Source organism: Salvelinus namaycush, chromosome 3 (genome assembly GCF_016432855.1).
Source record: "Salvelinus namaycush isolate Seneca chromosome 3, SaNama_1.0, whole genome shotgun sequence".
Lineage (NCBI taxonomy): Eukaryota > Metazoa > Chordata > Actinopteri > Salmoniformes > Salmonidae > Salvelinus > Salvelinus namaycush.
Window position 1 is genome coordinate 62,294,364 of NC_052309.1, and position 22,554 is coordinate 62,316,917.

General features: G+C 43.7%; 1 protein-coding gene across 1 annotated transcript; it reads left to right on the forward strand.

Annotated features, from left to right (window-relative positions):
• The first annotated feature begins 9,073 nt into the window (after nucleotides 1-9,073).
• si:dkey-110g7.8 (GTPase IMAP family member 8) lies at nucleotides 9,074-15,319 on the forward strand. Its single transcript, XM_038981106.1, has 3 exons — nucleotides 9,074-10,319; nucleotides 10,678-11,262; nucleotides 13,267-15,319. Exons 1-3 carry the CDS (start codon nucleotides 9,521-9,523, stop codon nucleotides 13,341-13,343), a joined length of 1,461 nt encoding a protein of 486 aa, XP_038837034.1. The 5' UTR covers nucleotides 9,074-9,520; the 3' UTR covers nucleotides 13,344-15,319.
• Nucleotides 15,320-22,554: the final 7,235 nt, after the last annotated feature.

Here is a 22,554-nt window from a genome sequence, read left to right on the forward strand (position 1 = left end):
AAATGACGTTGTGATGTCATTGCGTAATTACGTAAAACTGTGTCATTACGTAGAATACACAATAACGTTACTCAAATTGACTGGCCATCTCGGCAGGAAATATGATTTGACATTTGTTAGTTTAGATTTGTTTGTTTATTATCATATATTTGTAATAGTAATATAAACACAACACATTTTATATGATCACATTTTTAATTTTAAAACACATTGAATTATTGACCAATTACACATTATTGAACAATTACATTTTATTTATTTTCTTTTTAACTACTAAACCTACACATTCTGAACAATTATAGTTTTAAGCAGTGTATTGGTAGTTAGTTAACATGCTACCTAACTGCTCAACAATTATAGGTACAGGCTAATAACAAGGTCTATATGCTATCTTATTGATCAAGCAACTTACGTCAAATAATGATGTATGCGCTAGGCATCTCTCTCCAGCTCTCTCCAGGTTGTTGTGCTGCTTGGCTGGCTAGCTGCTCAATGGTTTCCTCCAGATATTGCCACTGTTTTTGCACACACTGCAGTACACACTGCCACCATCAGCTGTGTGTCTCCACCAGTTCCAGAAAGTCCACTCCTTGAATACGTACTGTAAATATGATGAATCATAGGTTGGCAAGGAAATCCTCTTCATCTTCACTGTCCAGCTGCATTGTCACGGAGCTGGAACCAGCAGTAGAGGATGGAGTGGCCTTAAATCTGTATGCTGCTGTGGTGCCAAACTGCTGCAGAACTTCACTTGGTAGTTTATGCTGGTAACAGGTATCACCAGCCAGCTTCAGTCCATACCGCACCAGGAGTATGAAGTTGAGAGTGTGCAATGACATTCTATTTCTTAACTTTGACTTGACCACACTCATTTGGCTGAACAGCTGTTCGACCTCTGCATTTGAGTGTGGCAAGGAGAGGGCAGCGTTGCACAGTTCTTCAAATGGATTTGACCCGGAAGAGTCCATGTAGTTATTGACTTCACTCCAAAACTCGACTGTATTTTCAGTTGAGTCCCACCTAAACAGATGGAATTTCTCCATTGGGAAACAATTGTTATCAATTGTTTGGGGCTGGTATCCCAGTAGCTCAGCTACTTTAATAATTTCAGTGGTACTTTTATTGTGCTTTAGCGTTTCCTTAACACTGAACAAGGCCGTGTTTCGCAAGGCTTCAAGGTTGTCTTCGAGCCTTGCTTGCAGCTCCTTGCTTAAAGCAACAATGTAGTTTATGCACTGTCTCCGAATGACCATTTTGTCCTCTGGCGCAAGACTGAGTTGGTACACCGTGCTCTCGAAAAGGTACCGAAGGTATGGTGATGGACTGAGATGTCCATCAATGGCATCCTTCAGGACATCAATTTTTGCCATAGTGTTGACTACTTTGCTGCAAATTGATGTTAAGAGGTGTACCAGATTGTCCAAAAGCTTGACAGGATCTGTTTGCTCTCCCTCAAATGACTTCACTGCAACTTGTACGTCGGACAGGATTGATTTCAAGAATGTCAGGTAGACATAGTTGGTCTTGTCCATGTACATGGCGTGTAGCACATCCGTCATGTAGCAACGCTCACTGGCCTTGGTCAACTCAAAGTGGAGTTTCAGTTCATCCCACTGGCTCAATATATGAGTTACCGCAGGCTCAATCGATAGCCAACGTGTGGCACACACTTTGGTGATCTGCAGGGGTTTCTGGCCACAATTAATAGTGGTATACACTGCGTTGTACGCCTCGCGCCGTTTTGGGGAAATCGAAAACCAGTTTAAGATTAAGTACTCAACACTCCTAGGAATGGTCTCTTTGGATGCTGAACAGACAGCCAATTGTAAAGACTGGCACACACAGCAGATGAGTACCAAATTGGGCAATGCACATTCTTCCTTTAAAATCATGTGCACCCCGTTGTGCACCCCAGTCATCACGGACGCATTATCAGTGCCAATACACTGAAGATTCTCTTTTTTAATGTTACACTTCTCAAGAAACTCAACTACCGCCTTTGCTTTTGCTGTCAAGCTCCCGTCCATTCCTCTATTTGTATTGGTGGATACATCTCATTATTGTAACACTTTTTTGAATATTGGATGTTGACATCAACTGCCTGTATTTACTGGAGAGAGATGCTAGGCTACTAGCCTCATGTCATGAATGTGCATAGCCGATATATAGTGTTTTCTCTCAAAGTTGCCAGGATGTCACATGTCCTACTTATATCAGTACACTCGTAACAACCTAAGCATTACGAAACTTCTATTCAATTAAATAAACCTCAAATAAGCAATTACATGTTTTGTTGAGCAAATTCGACACTCTCTCATTGACCTCCAAACAAAAACGCCTCGCTTGTTGAGCGAAAGAAACAAAACAACGCCACCTGCTGGAGAAGATGGATTTTTGGCCCAGTTATCCCTCTACTTCGCTCCTCCGCGGGAAGTAGTTTAAGGGTTAGGGTGCTGTTTTTTTGTTGTTGCCTGCGATACAGATGCTAGATCGGTCCGCTAATACTACACTATTAAAGGTCCAGTACATTATTGTTTTTCCTATTTTTTTTATTTATATATATTTTTTTATTCATATTTTTCAGGGGTTGCAGCACCCTCAGCACTTCTACTTCCCACGGCTATGTGTGAAGCTAATCTTCAATGGCCACTGCAAACAATTAACCAGAAGCTGCTCGTCTTCTTCTTCTTCTTCTTCTTCTTTGGTTTTTAAATGGTGGTTGGCAACCAACTTCAATGTGCATTACCGCCACCAACTGGACTAGAGTGTGGACCAGAGACAGGGAGGGTCTAAATCCTACCCATTATTCTCATCTCCTTAAGGAAACTAAATAGATCATTAAATACTACATCCCCTGAAGATTTTCTCAGCAATTCGCTTATGCTTGGTTTGTCAACACCATTACTCCTTAAATCTGATAACAATCTCTTCCTTACCCTCCCATATTGCTGGAACTGAGTAACACGTTCCACTGTCTCCATCTCCCCCTGACAGTGATCACACATACCAGTCTGATGTTTTCCTAGCAATTTTAATGTACTGTTGAGCCTTGTGTGTCCCAGTCTCAGCCTTGTGATTACACTTTCCTCCCTTCTTTCTTGACCTGAGGACCTACCTGCCCCCACCTTTTCCTGGATCCTATATGGGTGTTTTCCCTTTCCCTCCCTGTTCCACAACTCTTGCCATTAGTTTTTTAACCACTCTTTTTATTAACCCCTTGGCTTCTGCTTTACTGATTGAGAATTCCATTTCAACACCAGGATGTTTGAGAGCCTGCTTGGCAAGAACATCCACCTACTCATTCCTCTTTACTCCCACATGAGCTGGTACCCAGACGAACCTCACAAATGCCCCCATCTGTCTCACCCTAAACTGCAATTCTCATACAATACATATTGTTTGCTCTGTGATACAAATGATTTTAAGCTCATCAGTGCAGCACATGAGTCAGAGCAGATGACTACCCTCTCTGGTCTCACCTCCTCTACCCAGTATGGCCAGCAACTCCATTGTGTATATGGATAAATTATCCATTGCTCTTTTTGTCACTGCTACCTTCAACTCAGGAACACTAAAAGCTGCACCTGGCCTCCCTGTTTTAGGGTCTGTGGCATAAGAATCAGAATTAGTTAGGTAACATGAACTCAGCAAAAAAAGAAATGTCCTCTCACTGTCAACTGCGTTTATTTTCAGAACATGTGTAAATATTTGTATAACAAGATTCAACAACTGAGACATAAACTAAACAAGTTCCACAGACATGTTATCAACAGAAAGGGAATAATGTGTCCCTGAACAAAGGGGGGGTCAAAATCAAAAGTAACAGTCAGTATCTGGTGTGGCCACCAGCTGCATTAAGTACTGCAGTGCATCTCCTCCTCATGGACTGCACCAGATTTGCCAGTGCTTGCTGTGAGATGTTACCCCACACGTCCACCATGTCAGGATGAGCCTGCAGGAAGGGTACCACATGAGGGAGGAGGGTGTCTTCCCTGTAACACACAGCGTTGAGATTGCCTTCAATGACAACAAGCTCAGTCCGATGATGCTGTGACACACTGCCCCAGACCATGAAGGACCCTCCACCTCCAAATCGATCCCGCTCCAGTGTACAGGCCTCGGTATAACCCTCATTCCTTCGACGATAAACACGAATCTGACCATCACCCCCGGTGAGACAAAACCGTGACTTGTCAGTGAAGAGCACTTTTTGCCAGTCCTGTCTGGTCCAGTGACGGTGGGTTTGTGCCCATAGGCAACGTTGTTGCCGGTGATGTCTGGTGAGGACCTGCCTTACAACAGGCCTATAAGCCCTCAGTCCAGCCTCTCTCAGCCTATTGCGGACAGTCTGAGCACTGATGGAGGTGATTGTACGTTCCTGGTGTAACTCGGGCAGTTGTTGTTGCCATCCTGTACCTCTCTCACAGGTGTGATGTTCGGATATATCGATCCTGTGCAGGTGTTGTTACATGTGGTCTGCCACTGCGAGGACGATCAGCTGTCCATCCTGTCTCCCTGTAGCGCTGTCTTAGGCATCTCACAGTACGGACATTGCAATTTATTGCACTGGCCACATCTGCAGTCCTCATGCCTCCTTGCAGCATGCCTAAGGCACATTCACGCAGATGAGCAGGGACCCTGAACATCTTTCTTGGTGTTTTTCAGAGTCAGTAGAAAGGCCTCTTTAGTGTCCTAGGTTTTCATAACTGTGACGTTAATTGCCTACTGTCTGTAAGCTGTTAGTGTCTTAACTACTGTTCCACAGGTGCATGTTCATTAATTATGTATGGTTCATTGAACAAGCATGGGAAACAGTGTTTAAACCTTTTACAATGAAGATCTGTGAAGTTATTTGGATTTTTACGAATTATCTTTGAAAGACAGGGTCCTGAAAATGGGACGTTTATTTTTTTGCTGAGTTTAGATAATTAAGATGACTTATCTGCATAATATGCTTATATGACATGCTTTTGGTGTCAGACTCTGGTGTTGGCAGTGGCACTTCTTCCCTCAGCTGGGGCTCAGTCACCTGGGGCCCAGAGAGGGGAGAAGACAGGCTTGTTTTTCACATGTATCTGGTGCTATGCAGAATATCAGAAAGAGAAGAGGACAGGAGGGAACATTGTCTTCATATGTGAATGTGTCTTTACCTATTCTAACCCATGTGAAGGGATGGTGTGATTCATGGGGAACCAATTACTTGTCTCCACAATGTCTGTGTGCCAGTCACTCCCTCCTTTGGCCTTGGGGGAGATAAGGTCTGAGAAAAGATGTGTGGGGTGGTGTCTACAGTAGAGCCATTGTATGTAATCTCTGATGTTGCACCTATCCTGGGGTAGTGTATGACCTAGAGGCTCACTCCCCCCAGTGAACTTGTCCAGGCGTGTGGTCAAGAAGGGGTTTTACTTGAGATGGGAGTATCTGGAGTTGACAATTGATTTACGCCATAGAATGAATTGGTGTTTCTGTGCTATGAAGTACCAGGAACGAGATCGGAGCCTCGTCTTAGGGGCCAGACTAAACAACAAGAACAGTATTCATAGCAAATGCTATCTGGCTGCGGGATACTCCTTCCTCATATATCAAGTTTCACCTTGTGACCCATTCCATAAATCTGTTGTTTGTCATGAAGACTAAAAGGGCGTATCTTTTCTATAAAACATATTTGTATTCTTCGTATGTCAGATCTACTCGACACAACACTTGGAAGTGTTGAGCCGACCAGCCTCATCATTATAGAAGCAATTGCTCTATGCTTTCCTTATTAAGTTTTGAATAAAGTAATATCCTGATTGGTGATTGACCTTGTCTCTCCTCATTATTGATTAGAATTTAGAGGTCCTTAGATCAATTATCAGTGAATATATTCAGGACAGCATAGTACTGGGTTCTTAAATGTTCACTCACTTACTGGATCTACTCCTTCCTCATTAGCGCTGACCCTCTCAAGCCACCCTAGGTCTTGGCTGAGGGAGCAACTGTCATGACGTGTGTGTAGGTGGCAGGGAAGTCAGGCGCAGGAGAATCAAACTTGGTATAATGGAGTAGTTTAATAACTTAAAACAAAAACCGAAGTCCATAATAAAAATAAACGTGGGTACAAGAACCCGTCACACACCAATCCATAAAACACGAGCATAACAATAAACAATCTCTGACAAGAACATGACGGGAAACAGAGGGTTAAATACACAACATATAATGAATGGGATTGGAACCAGGTGTGTAGGAAGACAAGACAAAACCAATGGAAAATGAAACATAGATCAATGATGGCTAGAAGACCGGTGACGTCGACCGCCGAGCACCGCCCGAACAAGGAGAGGCATCGACTTCGGCAGAAGTCGTGACAGCAACCAAGGTGTGATAACAGAAAGAACCACAGAGGGGCTGAACTCTTTCCAATCAGTCCTATCTCTCTCTCCATGCAATTACCCATCCACCCAAAACTTCTCGTTCATGCTCCCAGCACTCTACGATCACCTTTTCTGTAGGATATGTAACTTTATGTCCTTGAAGATTTACCAAATATGTCATGGTGCAGCTGCTGTCCAAAAATGTCACATGGAGAACAACTGTTTTTTTGCAACACTTCAGAGCGATGTATGGTAGAAGATGAGACTCACCAGAGATACCTCAGTGGACTCACGCATAAAGAATGATTAAGGCCTCTAGTGGCCAAAAGCCTGTTTTAGCATGGGCAGCACATAGACAATGATAAAGAAAGCCTCCCTATATCATTCCAATTATGGTATCTGTGAGCGCATTGGCAACGCCATTGAGGCAATCTCCATTTTGAAGTAGTTAATTTTCTTCTTCTACTACTTATATGAGTAGTAGAAAAAATATTCTATATTTTTTTGTAGTTCTTCAAGCTGCTTAAGAGCTCTCTCTTATCATTCATGTACTTTTTTCAGTGAATAACATTTTTGTTCATTGTCATACTTGTTGGTTCAGCTTGTTTTCCTTTTAACCTTTATTTAACTAGGCAAGTCAGTTAAGAACAAATTCTTATTTACAATGACGGCCTAAGACCAGTGGGTTAACTGCCTTGTTCAGTGGCAGAACGACAGATTTTTATCTTGTCGACTTGGGGATTTGATCTAGCAACCTTTTGGTTACTGACCCAACGCTCTAACCACTAGGCTACTTGCCACCCCAAAGCACCTACTTTTAAAATCAATGTTATGTAAATATGTCCATTGCCCATGTCGCAAAAAAAAAGGTAGATCCATCTTGTCTCAACTCCAATTGAACGGATTGAAGAGCAATTCCACACTTTATGACTTATGTAGAATCTAAGTTATGCAAATCATATTGTACTCATATAGTGTGGCTAATGGTAGGTAGCTGATGGTGTAGAATTATTCCATTTAGATTACTTCAAAAACAGCCTTGATGTGACTATTCAAGTAGTCTACATCACAGTCAACATGTCAGAGGACATTCTTAAATAGGAAGTAGCAAACATATACATGGAGATGTTGTTACTGAATAGCACCAAAATACAATCAGGCTGCAGCATCCTCAGCACCCCTACTTCCACAGCTATGCATAGAGGGGTCATAGTGTGTAGCTACAGACAAGACTTCCCGTGATGTAGCCCAAACCATTGGGACGCTGCAGACGTTTTCGTGAGAAGACCAATTTTTCGGGTGTCTTCTGATTCCAGGTCTTTAGCTCTGCCACCTCCAACCGCAGATGCGGAAGTCCGACACCGGCCAATGTGGTGGATTGAGACGCAGCCCATGGAAGAAAAAAAACATATCTGGAGCTTAGACAGATTGTTATGGGGATTTTTCTGTTAGGCTAACATCTATTTACAAATCTCAGTTAGGTAGGCCCTATACTATTTGGACAATTCAAATATTACCATGTTATTGCATCATTTATACCATGGTATAGATATGGATCATGGAAATACCATGCTTTTAACCTGCACTCTACCATGGGTCACATTCTACCATGGTAACGCATAATTATGATAAATGGTACAATAGCAGTATAATACATGAAATAAATAAACCCACCAAGGTCAAAAGAGGTTGGTTGGTTGGTATTATGATGCATTTATATACCATTATGGACAAGTTTCTGATAAAGTCAGAGGCATTAGGCTACTATTGTTGTTCCTGGTTTGTCCAACATCAAAGAAAAAGGGAAACAGTTGATGTGAAAAAGGGGTAATACTTTCTGTACCATTTTTTTTACTTATGTTTGGGTTCCCTGTGTTGCCAACCAGAAATGTGGGAGAATGTGAGATATAGCTATGGTATCCCTATCTTTGACATTTTGTAATGATGATTTTTTTGTGTTTATTGTTATTTAAAGTCAAGGGGTGTTGTGCTTGTTTCAGCCTGCAGAGGGAGCCACTCAATCTAGTGGTTGCTTCATGTGCTCTCGCTCTACAGTGGCTCTCGCGCTAGGCTGCATAGATGCATTTTTCCTCCTCGTAAAGCTGTTGCAAAGCTTATTTGCTGTGCTTTGTGTGGTTCCGTTTGTAAGACTGGCACAAGATGCTCACATGCTAAACTGAAATGATTCATAAGAGTCATGACTTATAAGTAGCCAAAATGTACAAAACCACACATTTCTGGTCTGCATTTCAAATAGTCTTTTCTTGTTAATACCGTATTTCAATATGATCATCATCTCTTTCCCTCCTCCCTCATATTCTCCCTCTCTCACACCTGTTCCTCCAATGTCTGTATTATAAATAGTGTTCAGCATTGGGGGAATACTTCCCACAGCTGTAACCACGGCAAATTCTCTCCAACGTTGCTCCCCACTTTGTCTCTGTCTGCAGCAGTATGTCGTGTTCGGTGTGGGAGCAGCTCCCTTGCCTGCTTCCCCTCAATATGACCAGTCATTTCCCTGAAGCTGCATGGTGTTAACTTCCTGTCTGCACAATATTCGCTCTTGAGAAGATAAATAAAAAAAGAGAAAAAATGAGTTCCAGGGAAGAGGGGGCAAGACAGAAAGACCTACAGAGAGAAAGGGAGAAAGAAAAGGGGAGAATGAGAGGAAGAGAGAGGAGGAGTGACAAAGAGAGAAAGGGGAAACAGAGCGAGAGAGAGAGAGAGGGGGTGGGATAGAGTGAAATGTTCTGCGATTGAAGGAGAGTGAGAATGAGAGGAAGAGAGAGTAGAAGAGGAAACCTTTTTGACTGCCAGTATTTTGTGGACCGGTCAGGATACACCATATAACAGATTACTGGTGTCCCCTGAAGGAGCAGGAGGCAAAAAACATGGAGGTGGAGGGGTGAGTAAGAAAACAAGAGGCTAGAGACAAAATGGCTACAGTCTCCACTGCTTCTGAATTTGGTACCGGTAGGTGAGTTTACTTCTGGAGCGCTGCTCCTTTATGTTTCGCTACAGATATTCATGTGCACGCTTCCATGGACAATCCCAACGGTAGCTACTGTCAGTTATAGCTCTCTCTTCTCTGGCCATCTGACAGCATAGACATTAAAACAGGACAATATCTATCACTCACTACCTTCCTGCCTTGGAGAGCTCAAATGGAGAGTCCAAATATCTGCCAGTCGTTGTCGTCTCCGACAGTTGAACCCATCTGTCATCTCCCGGAGCGTAGGCTTCTGTTGCTGGGGGGACCAGGAGCTGGGAAGAGCACCACAGGGAATGCCATCCTAGGTGAGGAGGTCTTCCAGACTGGGACAGAGACTGTCCACAGCACCGTTGGCCACGGGGGGGTCTGCAGGAGGCGTATCACTGTGGTTGACACCCCAGGCTGGATTATACCCCATGACTCAGCGGATGATAACACCGGGGCCCCGCCAGAGCGGGCTAGCAAGGAGGGACCCTGTGTCGGTGCCACCCTCTGTCCCCCAGGGCCCCACGCGCTCCTGCTGGTGGTCCCCGTGTCACAGCCCTTCACAGAGGGCCACAGGAAGGCTGCAGAGAAGCAGCTGGGTCATCTAGGAGGAGGGGCCTGGAGGTCCACCATGGTGCTCTTCACTGGGGTCGACAAGCTACCTGAGGGGACGTTCGTAGAAGAGTTCATTGCAGCTGGGGAGCACCTTCAGTGGCTGGTGGAGAGGTGTAGTAACAGATACCATGGCCTGGATAGTAACACACAGCAGAGTGGGGATGACAACACGGTGAACACACAAGTTCAGGAGCTGCTGGAGAAGGTAGAGGAGCAGGTTAAGGAAAACCATGGCTGGTATTTTGCAGTAAACGAACTGATTCTGCTAGAGGAGGAGCAGGCAAGGAAGGCGGTGGAAGAGAGGCGGGTGAGAGAGGAGCGGGAGGAAAGGGAGAGGCAGAGACTGCGGATGGTCGGAGGGCCTCCCAGAGGTGACCAGCTCTTATTGCTTCACTGTTAAAAGAAAGGGTTTTAAAAGGGTTCTTCGGCTGTCTCCACGGGAGAACCATTTGAAGAACCCTTTTAGATTCCATGTAGAACCCTCGGTGGAAAGGGTTCTACATGGAACCTAAAAGGGTTCTTCAAAGGGTTTTTAACAACGGTTAATGTAATAACACCGGTTAATGTTGTTACATGGTTCTCCATTGGGGACACCTGAAAAACCTTTTTAAATATAACCTTATTTTCTAAGAGTTTTGTATACTTGGCATAATAGTTCCTAAAAGTTCAAAGGTTTTAATAAATAGCATACATGTTATAAAGCTTTCTATCTCTCCCTGTCTCTTCCAGAGCTGAGGGTCCTCTTGTTGGGCTGGAAAGGAGTGGGAAAAAGTTCTGTAGGGAACACCATCCTGGGCCGGCGGGACTTTGAGTCTGGAACAGAGACGGAGCAGAGCCTTAGGAGGCAGGCTGAGGTGGCCGGACGCAGGGTCACTATCGTTGACACCCCTGGCTGGGACTGGTTCTCCGTCAGACGCACCCCCAAACACGTCAGACAGGAGTCGAAGCGAGGTGCCACCCTCCTCCGGCCTGGCCCCCACACCCTTCTCCTGGTGCTGCCCATCATCTCCACCCTCACTTCACGCAAGAGGCGGACCCTGGAGGCCCACCTGGAGGGCCTGTTTGGTGATAGGGCGTGTCTCCACACCATGGTGCTGTTCAGCTGCGGGGATTGGCTAGGCCGAACACCCGTCGAGGAGCACATTCAGAAGGGAGGGCGGGAGCTCCACAGGTTGTTGGAATACTGTGGGAACTATTATCACGTGGTGGACAGCAAGATGCCGGGGAAGGACACAAGGAACATCTCAGATCTGCTGGACAAAATAGAGGAAATGATCAGAGAGAATGGTGATGAGGCCTTCTTGCCAATACAGAGTGAGTAGACAGTAGATGATACTGAACCGCTCTCTTCTTTCTCTGCTGCCATTAATTCACTTCTGGATGAAGTTCATATATGTTGTTATGATTGTTTTTGTCATGCATTTTTTGTTATACAGTAAAGTTAAGGCCCCTTGACTTTTTTCACATTTTCTTATGTTACAGCCTTATTCTGAAATTTATTCAATTGTTTTTTTCCTTCTTTATTCTAAAATTGATTAAATTGTTTTTTCCCATCAATCTACACACAATACCCCATGACAAAGAAAAAACAGGTTTTTAGAAATTTTAACAAATGTATAAAAAAAATGAAATATCAAATTTACAAAAGTATTCAGACCCTTTACTCAGTGCTTTGTTGAAGCACCTTTGGCAGTGATTACAGCCTCAAGTCTTCTTGGGTTTGACGCTACAAGCTTGGCAAACCTGTATTTGGGGAGTTTCTCCCATTCTTCTCTGCAGATCCTCTCAAGCTCTGTCAGGTTAGATGGGGAGCGTTGTTGCACAGCTATTTTCAGGTCTCTCCAGAGATGTTCGATTGGGTTCAAGTCCGGGCTCTGGCTGAGCCACTCAAGGAAACTCAGAGACTTGTCCCGAAGCTATTCCTGCGTTGTCTTGGCTGTGTGCTTAGGGTCAATGTCCTTTTGGAAGGTGAACCATTGTCCTTTTGGAAGGTGAACCATTGTCCTTTTGGAAGGTGAACCATTGCCCCAGTCTGAGGTCCTGAGCGCTCTGGAGCAGGTTGTCATCAAGAATCTCTCTGTACTATTCTCCGTTCATCTTTCCCTTGATCCCGACTCGCCTCTTGGTCCCTGCTGCTGAAAAACATCCCCACAGCATGATGCTTCCACCATCATGCTTCACCGTAGGGATGTTGCCAGGTTTCCTCCAGACGTGACGCTTGGCATTCAGGTCAAAGAGTTCAATCTTGGTTTCATCAGACCAGAGAATCTTGTTTCTCATGGACTGAGAGTATTTTAGGTGCCTTTTGGCAAAATACAAGCGGGCTGTCATGTGCCTTTTACTGAGGAGTGGCTTCTGTCTGGCCACTCTACCCAAGGCCTGATTGATGGAGTGCTGCAGAGATGGGAGAACCTTCCAGAAGGACAACCAGCTCCACAGAGGAACCCTGGAGCTCTGGCAGAGTGACTATCGGATTCTTGGTCCCCTCCCTGACCAAGGCCCTTCTCCCCCGATTCTCCCCCGATTGCTCAGTTTTGCTGGGTGGCCAGTTCTAGGAAGAGTCTTGGTGGTTCCAAACTTTTTCCATTTTAGAATGTTGGAGGCCACTGTGTTCTTGGGGACCTTCAATGCTGCAGACATTTTTTGGTATCCTTACCCAGATCTGTGCCTCGACAGAATCCTGTCTCGGAACAACAATACCGTTCAGTTTAAGCTAGGAATATCAGTTTTTGCATGGGATGTGTCTCAATCCACCGCTTACGCCTATGTCGGCCTTCCACATCTGCGGTGGAAGGTTGCCGAGCCACAGCTGTGTTTGTCAGACCATGAGACATCCCAAAAATCGTTCTTCTCACGAAAACGTCTGTGGCATCCGAACGGTTTGGCCTAACTATTATGACCCCTGTATGGAAGGGGGAAACTCACCATCGGGTTGATGGTGTTCTCCGTTTTGCTCTACGACCCCCACAAGTGTCACGGGACTCATCTGAAGGTAACCCATACAAACAAAGGGAAGTATGGAGGCAGCTTTGTGCCAACAAAGATAAAAGGGTAAATATATGTCCCAAAAAAAATCACATATTTCCTGAGGTTTCTTATATATCCTAGATATATGACAGACACTTCAAAACGTTATTCCTTATGATTTGTTTTTTCTGCCAGTCTTTTTTGCCATTAACTCATGTGTTATTCAATGTGTTTCTATGGGCTATTGTAGTAAAGGCCAAATTCAATATTTTATCAAATTATTTTAACATTCTAAACCCCCCCCATTGGAGAATAAGTTTTGAGATAATTGGGTTCTTTTGTGTTTGACAGTGGATGAAGAAAGCCCTGAGTCATCTGAGAACAACAGCCCTGAAGAGGACTGCAGCAGAGGATGCCAGCTCCAGTAGTGACAAGGGAGAGAGTAGCCAAGAGCACATGCTTACACACTGTAAGGTGGACACGCTCTCACACCCCAAGGCAAAACATTCACATTTCAAAGTAGGCTGGTGTAGAATTACACTGGAAATGAAATGAAATAACACATACAATGCCTTCAGAAACTATTGTGTGAATACTTTCTGAAGGGACTGTACATGTATTCAAAGTAGTTGGGTCATTCTTGAATTGCTGTGGCATTTGCGTCCCTCGCCTTTGCAACCATGAAAAACACTTTAAAAGGACAAATAATTGCACATCATTCATGTTTTTGTTTATATTGAACTGTTTATCAATGATAAAACATCATGCAAGTCCTTTATACTGCAAAACTGTATGCAGTACTTAATGCAAGCACATTGTAGTGACATATTTTGGGCATTAAGAGATATCTATCTACTATTTTGAATGCTAGAAAGTAACAAAATATCGTATAGTTCAATGAAAACAAATAAAGGCTATTAAGAAGGAAAATGTATATAATAAAAAATAAATATTCACCAAAAAAAGATATGGGGGATTGGAAATTATGCTTATAATTACATTGATAGAAGTCACAATCTCTCTGCAATATTAAAGCTGATCTCATTACTCATTACAAAGATATACAAGGCAACAGTAAACATGTCGTCCCGCACGAATGATGCAGCCTTGGACCAATTAATAACTGCAATTCAAACAAGGGTGACACTTTATTTGAAGGTACACATATGAGCCACTAATTTCTAGTTTATAAGTATGTATATAAGTAGCTTATAAGGCCTTTATTATGTGTTATTAGCCATTTATTAGGCCTTAAGTTATTTGTTATTCAAACATAAGGCATGTAATTATAATATCGTTATTAGCTGTAATAGTCATATTTATTGTTAATAAATATCAAGTTACACAAGAAACTCTCAAGCTGGGACTAATAAGGGCATAGCACCTCAATACGTGTTCCCTATTCTGAAGTGTGACTATATTTTGACTTGCTGATTTTTTCTCCCGTTAATGACCTCATTGGACAGAAAGGGTCACACCTCCCTCATATATACCATACAGCCAACATTCAAGATACATTTTTATGTAATCAATTAGAAACTAAACTTCCATATATACTTCCATACATGTTGGCTGTTTGGCATATAATGTGGCGTACTTACTATGACATGGGGTTGCCTCACCTGATGTGGTTGCCTCAATTGAAATGTAAATGAAGGGCAATTAGACTGTGAGCAAAATTATTCATCATATCACTTTAGTAAATAATTTTTAAAGGGTTAAAGACGTAATATTTGACCTTCTATGGCCTCCATTTAAGAAAATCCTAATTTACCTAAAATGTGTCATTGGTGTTACCATCATTGGTGTTACTACTCCTACTGTGGCACAATTCTATCATAACGTTAGAAATGATTTAAAGTCATTAAGCTGCCCTTTTAGTTGATTTGAAAAGGGAAGATGTACCCAAATACATTTTTAATATTTAAAATCTAGAGAATGGACGTTTCCAAAATCACTAAATGCCACTGCGATTCAAGAGCGACCCAGTTGTCATCGTTTCCCTCAAGGAGTTATGGTAATTGAAAAATGCAACTACGCATTATGAATACATTGTCGAATAAATGCACGTGTGGTGAGCATCCTAAAGATAAACGGCACTCTTAAAATAATCACATCAATCTTATCATTTGATCAGGCTTTGGTTCGTGTCGTCAGAACAATACTAAACTGGAATGGAGTAATGGAGGTCCTGTGAGAGCACTGCCGTGTATTATTGAAATCTAACATTAACTTCTTATTTTAAATATCTCAACTCTGACACTTATAAATTCTTTACTGACTGTTTTATCTAGTAGCGCATTGCAGTACACATATTTAAAAAATACATGCACATGATGTGATGTGAATGTTCAATTGCACTGAAATTCATGGAAACATGTACATTAAAACATTTTGCACTGTATGTACTGTATATTGTTACAATATGGGGTGGTTGTTTCGTGTTAGCACATAGTACAGGGGTGGGCCACCCTGTTCCTGGAGTGCCTCAGGTACTGCCGGATTTTATCCCAACTGGGCACCACACTGAGCTACTTAGTCAATTGATCAATTTAGTGAATGCCTAAATTCAACATACCTGGTCCTCTAGGTCGGTTAAATCAAAAACAGGACCCCGGTTGCTTAACCCTGACATAGTAGGTGGACAGCATACTACCACTTCCACGCTCCATCCCCAACCGGGTCAGGTTCTGTGCTCTGCCAGGAAGCCTTGATAAGCACACAGGTGCGGGCAATTAAGATTATCGTCAATCAGAGAAAGGTGGCCACAAGCCTCTCGGCCTGGCAGTGTTTGTTTTGTGTTAGCTTTAGTTTCGGGGTATGCACTCTTTGTACTTTTGTATATATTTATTTTGTCACCATGAACTGAACAAGTTGATAATCTGTGGCCAACTAAGGGGTCAAAACGGAGCTGGCTCTGGACCCCGGTAAGTTTGTGTCCTGGGCACATGTATACAACACGGTCCACATACTCTAACTTCTCACATAAATGCACATTCAAAAATCAGGTTACAGCCCATGTAGCTAGGCCTAGGACACCTAGACATAGCGTGTGCAACAATATCAGTAGGGTAGCTAGCTGGTATCATAACATCTCTTGTGTAGTGATGTGTGTAATGAGTGTGTAGTCTTAAAACATTAGGGGCTGGTTTCCCAGACACAGATTAAGCCTAGTACTTGGGACTATTGCATGCTCAATGAAAAATCTGTAAAATATACCAGGACTAACAGAAAACCATTGTAATTTCAGTCCAGTCATGCTCCAGCCAGCCCCCACAGTCTTCAGCAACATGTTGTTTTCTGTGTGGGAGCAGCTCCCTAATATGCGTCATCTGAATAACAAGTCACTTTCCAGAGAAGAGCTGCACTGTGTTGACTTCCCATCTGCATTGTGTACAATCTGTTCTCTTTAAGGCTTAATATGACAGGAGATACAAGAGAGTTCCGGGAATGTGAGGGATAGACCATTAGAGAGGGAGGAAGAAAGAGAAAGGGAGAGTGAGAGGGGAGGAGTCAGAGAGATGGGATAGAATGTGAGAGCCAAGAAGAAGACTGCCAGCATCTTGTGGAGCTCTCTCTCTCTGTTTACACAGTCTAACAGACATAACTGGGAGGAGAAGGGAGGTGGGGAGTGAGAAAGAAAACAAGAGGCAGGAGTCAAAATGGCTCAGTCTTCTCTGGCTCTGAATCTGGTACCCGTAATTGAGTTTAGTTTCTGAATGTCAGGCATCCATCCGCACTCCTTCTCGCACAATCCCAACATCTGCTGTCAACTTAATAGAGGAAACTCAGACTGAAAGGTGATGAGGCCGGAAACTAACTGTCCCTTTTGCATGACTACCTTGCTGCTGTGGAGAGCACAAATGAAGAGTCAAAACAGCCGTCAGTGGTTGTTGTTGTCGTTTCCGACAATAGAACCCATCTGTCATCTCCTGGAGCTCCAGTTGCTGGCGGGGCCGGAAGCTGAGAATAGAAGTACAGGGAAGGCCATCCTAGGTGAGGAGGTCTTCCAGACTGGGACAGAGACTGTCCACAGCACCGTTGGCCACAGGGAGGTCTGTGGAAGGCGGATCACCATAGTTGACAACCCACCCTGAATTACACCCCGTGACTCAGCAGATAATGCTACCGGGTCCCACCAGAGCGGGCAAGCGAGGAGGGACTGTGTGTCAGTGCCACACTCTGCCCCTCAGGGCCCCACACGCTTCTACTGGGGGTCCCCGTGTCACAGCCCTTCAGAGGGCCACAAGAAGGCTGCAGAGAAGCAGATGGGTCATCTAGGAGGAGGGGCCTGGAGGTGCTCTTCACTGGGGTGGACAAGCTACCTGAAGGAACATTTGTGGATGAGTTCATCACAGCTGGGGAGCCCCTTCAGTGGCTGGTGGAGAGGTGTGGTAACAGATACCATGGCCTGGATAGTAACACACAGCAGAGTGAGGATGACAATTTGGTGAAGACACAGGTTCAGGAGCTTCTGGAGAAGGCAGAAGAGCTGGATAAAGACAACCACGGCTGGTATTTTGCAGCTGGAGTAAGAGCAGGCAAGGAAGGCGGTTGAGGAGGGTGAGGGAGAAGGCGCAGAGTGTCCGGATGATCTTTGCGCTTTGCCGGGCTGGAAAGGAGTGAAAAAAAGTTGTCAGGAACACCATCTTAGGTCAGAGGGCCTTTTTAGTCGAGGACAGAGATGGAGCAGAACCTGAGGAGGCAAGCTGATGTGGTCGGACGCAAGGTCCCCATAGTAGACACCCCCAACTGGGACTGGGTTTCTGTGAGGCACACAATGAAGCAAGGGGCCGCCCTCCTCCAGCCCAGCCGCCATATAACCACCACAGGTTCTAGGATAGGGCAGGGTCAGAGACCTGAACTGGGTAACGGTATGGAAAACACACAACACAGGATAAATAAAATAAAAAATATTACAAAGATCATGTACAAACAGGGCTGTACTGGGTGGGCTTGGAATCACACCTAAAAGGAAAGTTAGTGTCTCAGTCTAAAGCACAAAATGGCTACTGCAATAATTTTGTGGTTACATGCAATGTTCAAGTCTTGAAAGTATCCTAGTCAGCACAGCAAAGCACACACTGTAATCAATAAGGATTAAATATCAAAAGGTCTTCAGACTAAAGGGCACACACAATAAATAGGCAAGCCCCTTAAATGTAACAATAGACACAAAACACAACGATGACCTCGCTGGCTGTATACACAGCCAAACACAAGTGTGTTCCGGATACTTACAGCTAACACAGAGACTGTATATAGAAGATGTCCTCCATGAAGGGACGTTCACAAGCTACCATAGGTCTAGTGTGCAACAGCTCCATCCCTGTCTTTCCTTTTTGCCTCTCCAGGAAATGCGCCACCATTTTGTAGGAACAGGTGGAGGTGCTTTCTGCTGAGCCACTTCTGCCACCAATCAGAACACTCAAACAATGAATTCAGACAGACCAATAGGAAAGCATATACAATTCACATGACAACCGTAATTACTCAAATAGAGGCACCTTCACACCATCATCCTGGTGCTGCACTTGGTCACTGAACTCAAGAGGCATGGTTCCACACCATGGTGCTGTTCACCTGTGGGGCTTGGCTGAGCCACACAGCTGTTGAGGAGCACATTCAGAGGGGAGGGCTTGAGCTCCGCAGTTTGGATCTGCTGGACAAAATAGAGGAAATTCAGACTGAATGGTGATGAGGCCTTCTTGCCCGTACACAGATTATGGTGAGTAGAGGATACTGAACTGCTCTCCTTTGTCTATGGCTCAGCATTATTGAACTGATAACATGATTGTTCTGATCCAATGTTTTAGCCAATATTTGTGGTTGAAATTTAGTTCCGAACACCCACTATACCTTACCCTTTCTGTCTTTGTGTTGATGTGGTCTCTATACCTCAACCTCCCCCACCACCACCCTAACGTTTGCATGAGGTCATCAGTATGCTCTGCCTGATAGGATTCTTTTGTGTTTAACAGAGGACGACTGCACTGGCTTTGTGGACAAACACTGCTGCAGTGCAACTGGCTGTAGTTTCATTTGTAGATTGGTTTTGCAATCATTTTACTAGACTTTATATTTTAAATTGATGATAAAATGTTTTATTGTCACATACACCAGATGGGTGCAGTGAAATGTTTTTTTTTTTTTTTTTTACAGGGTCAGCCATAGTAGAACAGCACTCCTGGAGCATATGAGGGTTAAGTGCCTTGATCAAAGGCACATCGACAGAACATCCGTGTGTTGTTGAATCCTACTGCAGCTGGAGAGACAGTTCTGACATATGGAATTGTTTTAAGATGGTCACACTATGGATTATTTAGCTATTTAATTTAGAATTTTAAGACCCTTTTAGATTAAAAAATATATATACTTTTTTTGTTTATAAAATATAGAATTTGGCCTTTACTACTATAGCCCAGAGAAACGCATTGAATAACACATTCATAAATGGCAAAAGTATCATGAACAAGGTTTTGAAGAGTTTGTCCTATATCTAGGAGATATAATAAATGAGTCCCAGTCAACTTCGGACACACCTACTCTCTGCTTTTATTTTTAAAATATTTTCTACATTGTAGAATAACAGTGATGACATCAGAAATATGGAATCATGTAGTAACCAAAATAGTGTTAAACAAATCAAAATATATTTGAGATTTTCCAAAGTAGCCACCATTTTTCTTGATGATAGCTTTGCACACCCTTGGTATTCTCTCAGCCAGTGAGGTAGTCACCTTGAATGCATTTCAATTAACAGGTGTGCATTGTTAATTTGTGTAATTTCTTTGGCTCAAATTCATTAAGGAATCAGTTTTGTGACAAGGTAGGGGTGGAATATAGCCCTATTTGGTAAAAGACTAAGTCCATATTAGGGCAAGAACAGCTCAAATAAGCGAAATGATAGTCCATCATTACATTAAGACATGAAGGTCAGTCAATATGGAAAATTTCAAGAACTTTTAAAGTTTCTTCAAATGCAGTCGCAAAAACCATCAAGTGCTATGATGACACTGGCTCTCATGAGGACCGTCACAGGAAAGGAAGACCCAGAGTTACCGCTGCTGCAGAGGCTAAGTTCATTTGAGTTACCAGCCTTAGAAATTGCAGCCCAAATAAATGCTTCAGAGTTTAAATAACAGACACATCTCAACATCAACTGTTCTGAGGAGACTCTGTGAATCAGGCCTCCATGGTCAAATTTCTGCAAAAAAATCACTAAAGGACACCAATAAGAAGAGACATGCTTGGGCCAAGAAACACGAGCAATGGACATTAGACCGGTGGAAATCTGTCCTTTGAGTCCCAATTTGAGATTTTTGGTTCCAACCGCCTTGTCTTTTGTGAGACACGGAGTAGGTGAACAGATGATCTCTGCATGTGCGGTTTCCACCATGGAGGTGTGATGGTGTAGGGGTGCTTGCTAGTGACACTAAGTGATTTATTTAGAATTCAAAGCGCACTTAACCAGCATGGCTACCATAGCATTCTGCAGCGATACGCCATCCCATCTTGTTTGCGCTTAGTGGGACTATCATTTGTTTTTTAACAGGACAATGACCCAACACACCTCCAGGCTCTGTAAGGACTATTTGAGCAAGAAGCAGAGTGATGGAGTGCTGCATCAGATGACCTGGCCTCCACAATACCCTGACCTCAACCCAACTGAGATAACTTGGGATGAGTTGGACTGAAGAGTGAAGGAAAATCAGCCAACAAGTGCTCAGCATATGTGGGAACTCCTTCAAGACTGTTGGAAAAGCATTCCATGTGAAGCTGGTTGAGAGAATGCCAAGAGTGTGCAAAGTTGTCATTAAGGCAAAGGGTGGCTACTTTGAAGAATCTTGTGCAGCCTGCTTCCATTGATCATCCTTGAGATGTTTCTACAACTTGATTGGAGTCCACCTGTGGTAAATTCAATTGATTGGACATGATTTGGAAAGGCACACAGCTGTCTATATAAGTTGACAGTGCATGCAGTGCAAAAAAACCAAACCATGAGGTCGAAGGAACTGTCTGTAGATCTTTGCGACAGGATTGAGTCAAGGCAGAGATCTGGGGAAGGGTACCAAAACATTTCTGCAGCATTGAAGGTCCCCAAGAACACAGTGGCCTCCATCATTCTTAAATGGAAGAAGTTTAGAACCACCGAGACTCTTCCTAGAGCAGGCCACCCGGCCAAACTGAGCAATCGGGGGAGAAGGGCCTTGGTCAGGGAGGTGACAAAGAACCCAATGGTCACTCTGACAGAGCTCTAAAGTTCCTCTGTGGAGATGGAAGAACCTTCCAGAAAGACAACCATCTCTGCAGCACTCCACCAATTAGGCCTTTATGGTAGAGTGGCCAGACGGAAGCCACTCCTCAGGAAAAAGCACGACAGCCCACTTGGAGTTTGCCAAAAGGCATCTAAAGCTCATCAGATCATGAGAAACAAGATTCACATTTTTGAGATGATTCTGTCTCTCTGGAGAGGCACCAGAGTATGGAGGTGTTGATGATATTCATGGGGCCTGTAGCTGCTAGGCCTCTGATGGGGACCTTCTCTGTGGATCCTGCTTTGTTTTTGAGGAGGACTTGGTCCTGGAGGTCCAGTCAAATGAACAATTACTAATAATTAACAATTATTAGGAATTATTCAAGGAAATAATGGACTTTTTTGAAGAGCTTATCCCACTGAACTGTGATTAAGAAAGTTGTTTTGCAATACCATCCCAAGATAATTTGTAGGTCTATATGTCCAATGTAGGTCTATTGCATGTCTTCCCATATTTAAAAGATGTCTGTGAACTGAACATACAAACTTCAACTGTGTTGCTGACACCAACTGCAACTGAGTAATCAACAGAACCCACAACTTGTGAAAGCCTACTGTCAGTCACGGGCCAAGAACGGATAGGCCAAGTTTGGTCAGTCACATGTCCATTATAAATCCAGTGGCGTGCCGTGGGCCTGGGGCCTGGGCCTTCAGTGAGGTCCTACACAGTCCCACCCGAATTAATCCACCTCTTATTACCATCATTATGATGCCATGGCTCTAGACACTATACACTTAGACAGAAACGCAGTATAACCAGGCGTTGCGTCACCTTGAAATTGACAAAAATTTACATTTTTGGGTAAACAGTGTTTACCCAAAAACATGACACAATCAATGAGTCTTTTCAATATTTCCCTATTTTTCTTCACCTTTTCATTGTGCAGCTCCGTTGTCCTGCGCGCTTGTTCGTTGAGCTGTAGATCCACTCTGGGTGTCCCCAAAAGTTTTCAAAAGCACCATTGCTTGTAAGTGCCCAGCCGTACTTTGGTGTCTCCTTGGTTAGACAACTCAAGTTTGCAAAGCCAGTGTGGCTCCAAACACCAAATCGATCACTTGCAAATAATAGGCATTCCCAGTAGTACAGTTTGCAGTGCTTCTCGGAGCCTGTGAGCCATTGATAGCTCTCGTAGTTTGAACTTTGAAAGTGGCGAGCGAACGAACCCCTTTCCCGCCTGTGACAGGCTTTGTGGCGTCGGGCGACCTCTCCTTACAATGTCTAACTTTTCTTGAAAAGTTCGTCTTGAGAATGGCGTTATAATTATATCCTCGACCAAATCGATATCTTCTCCTCCTTCCGCCATTGTGGGTTGAAAAAACAG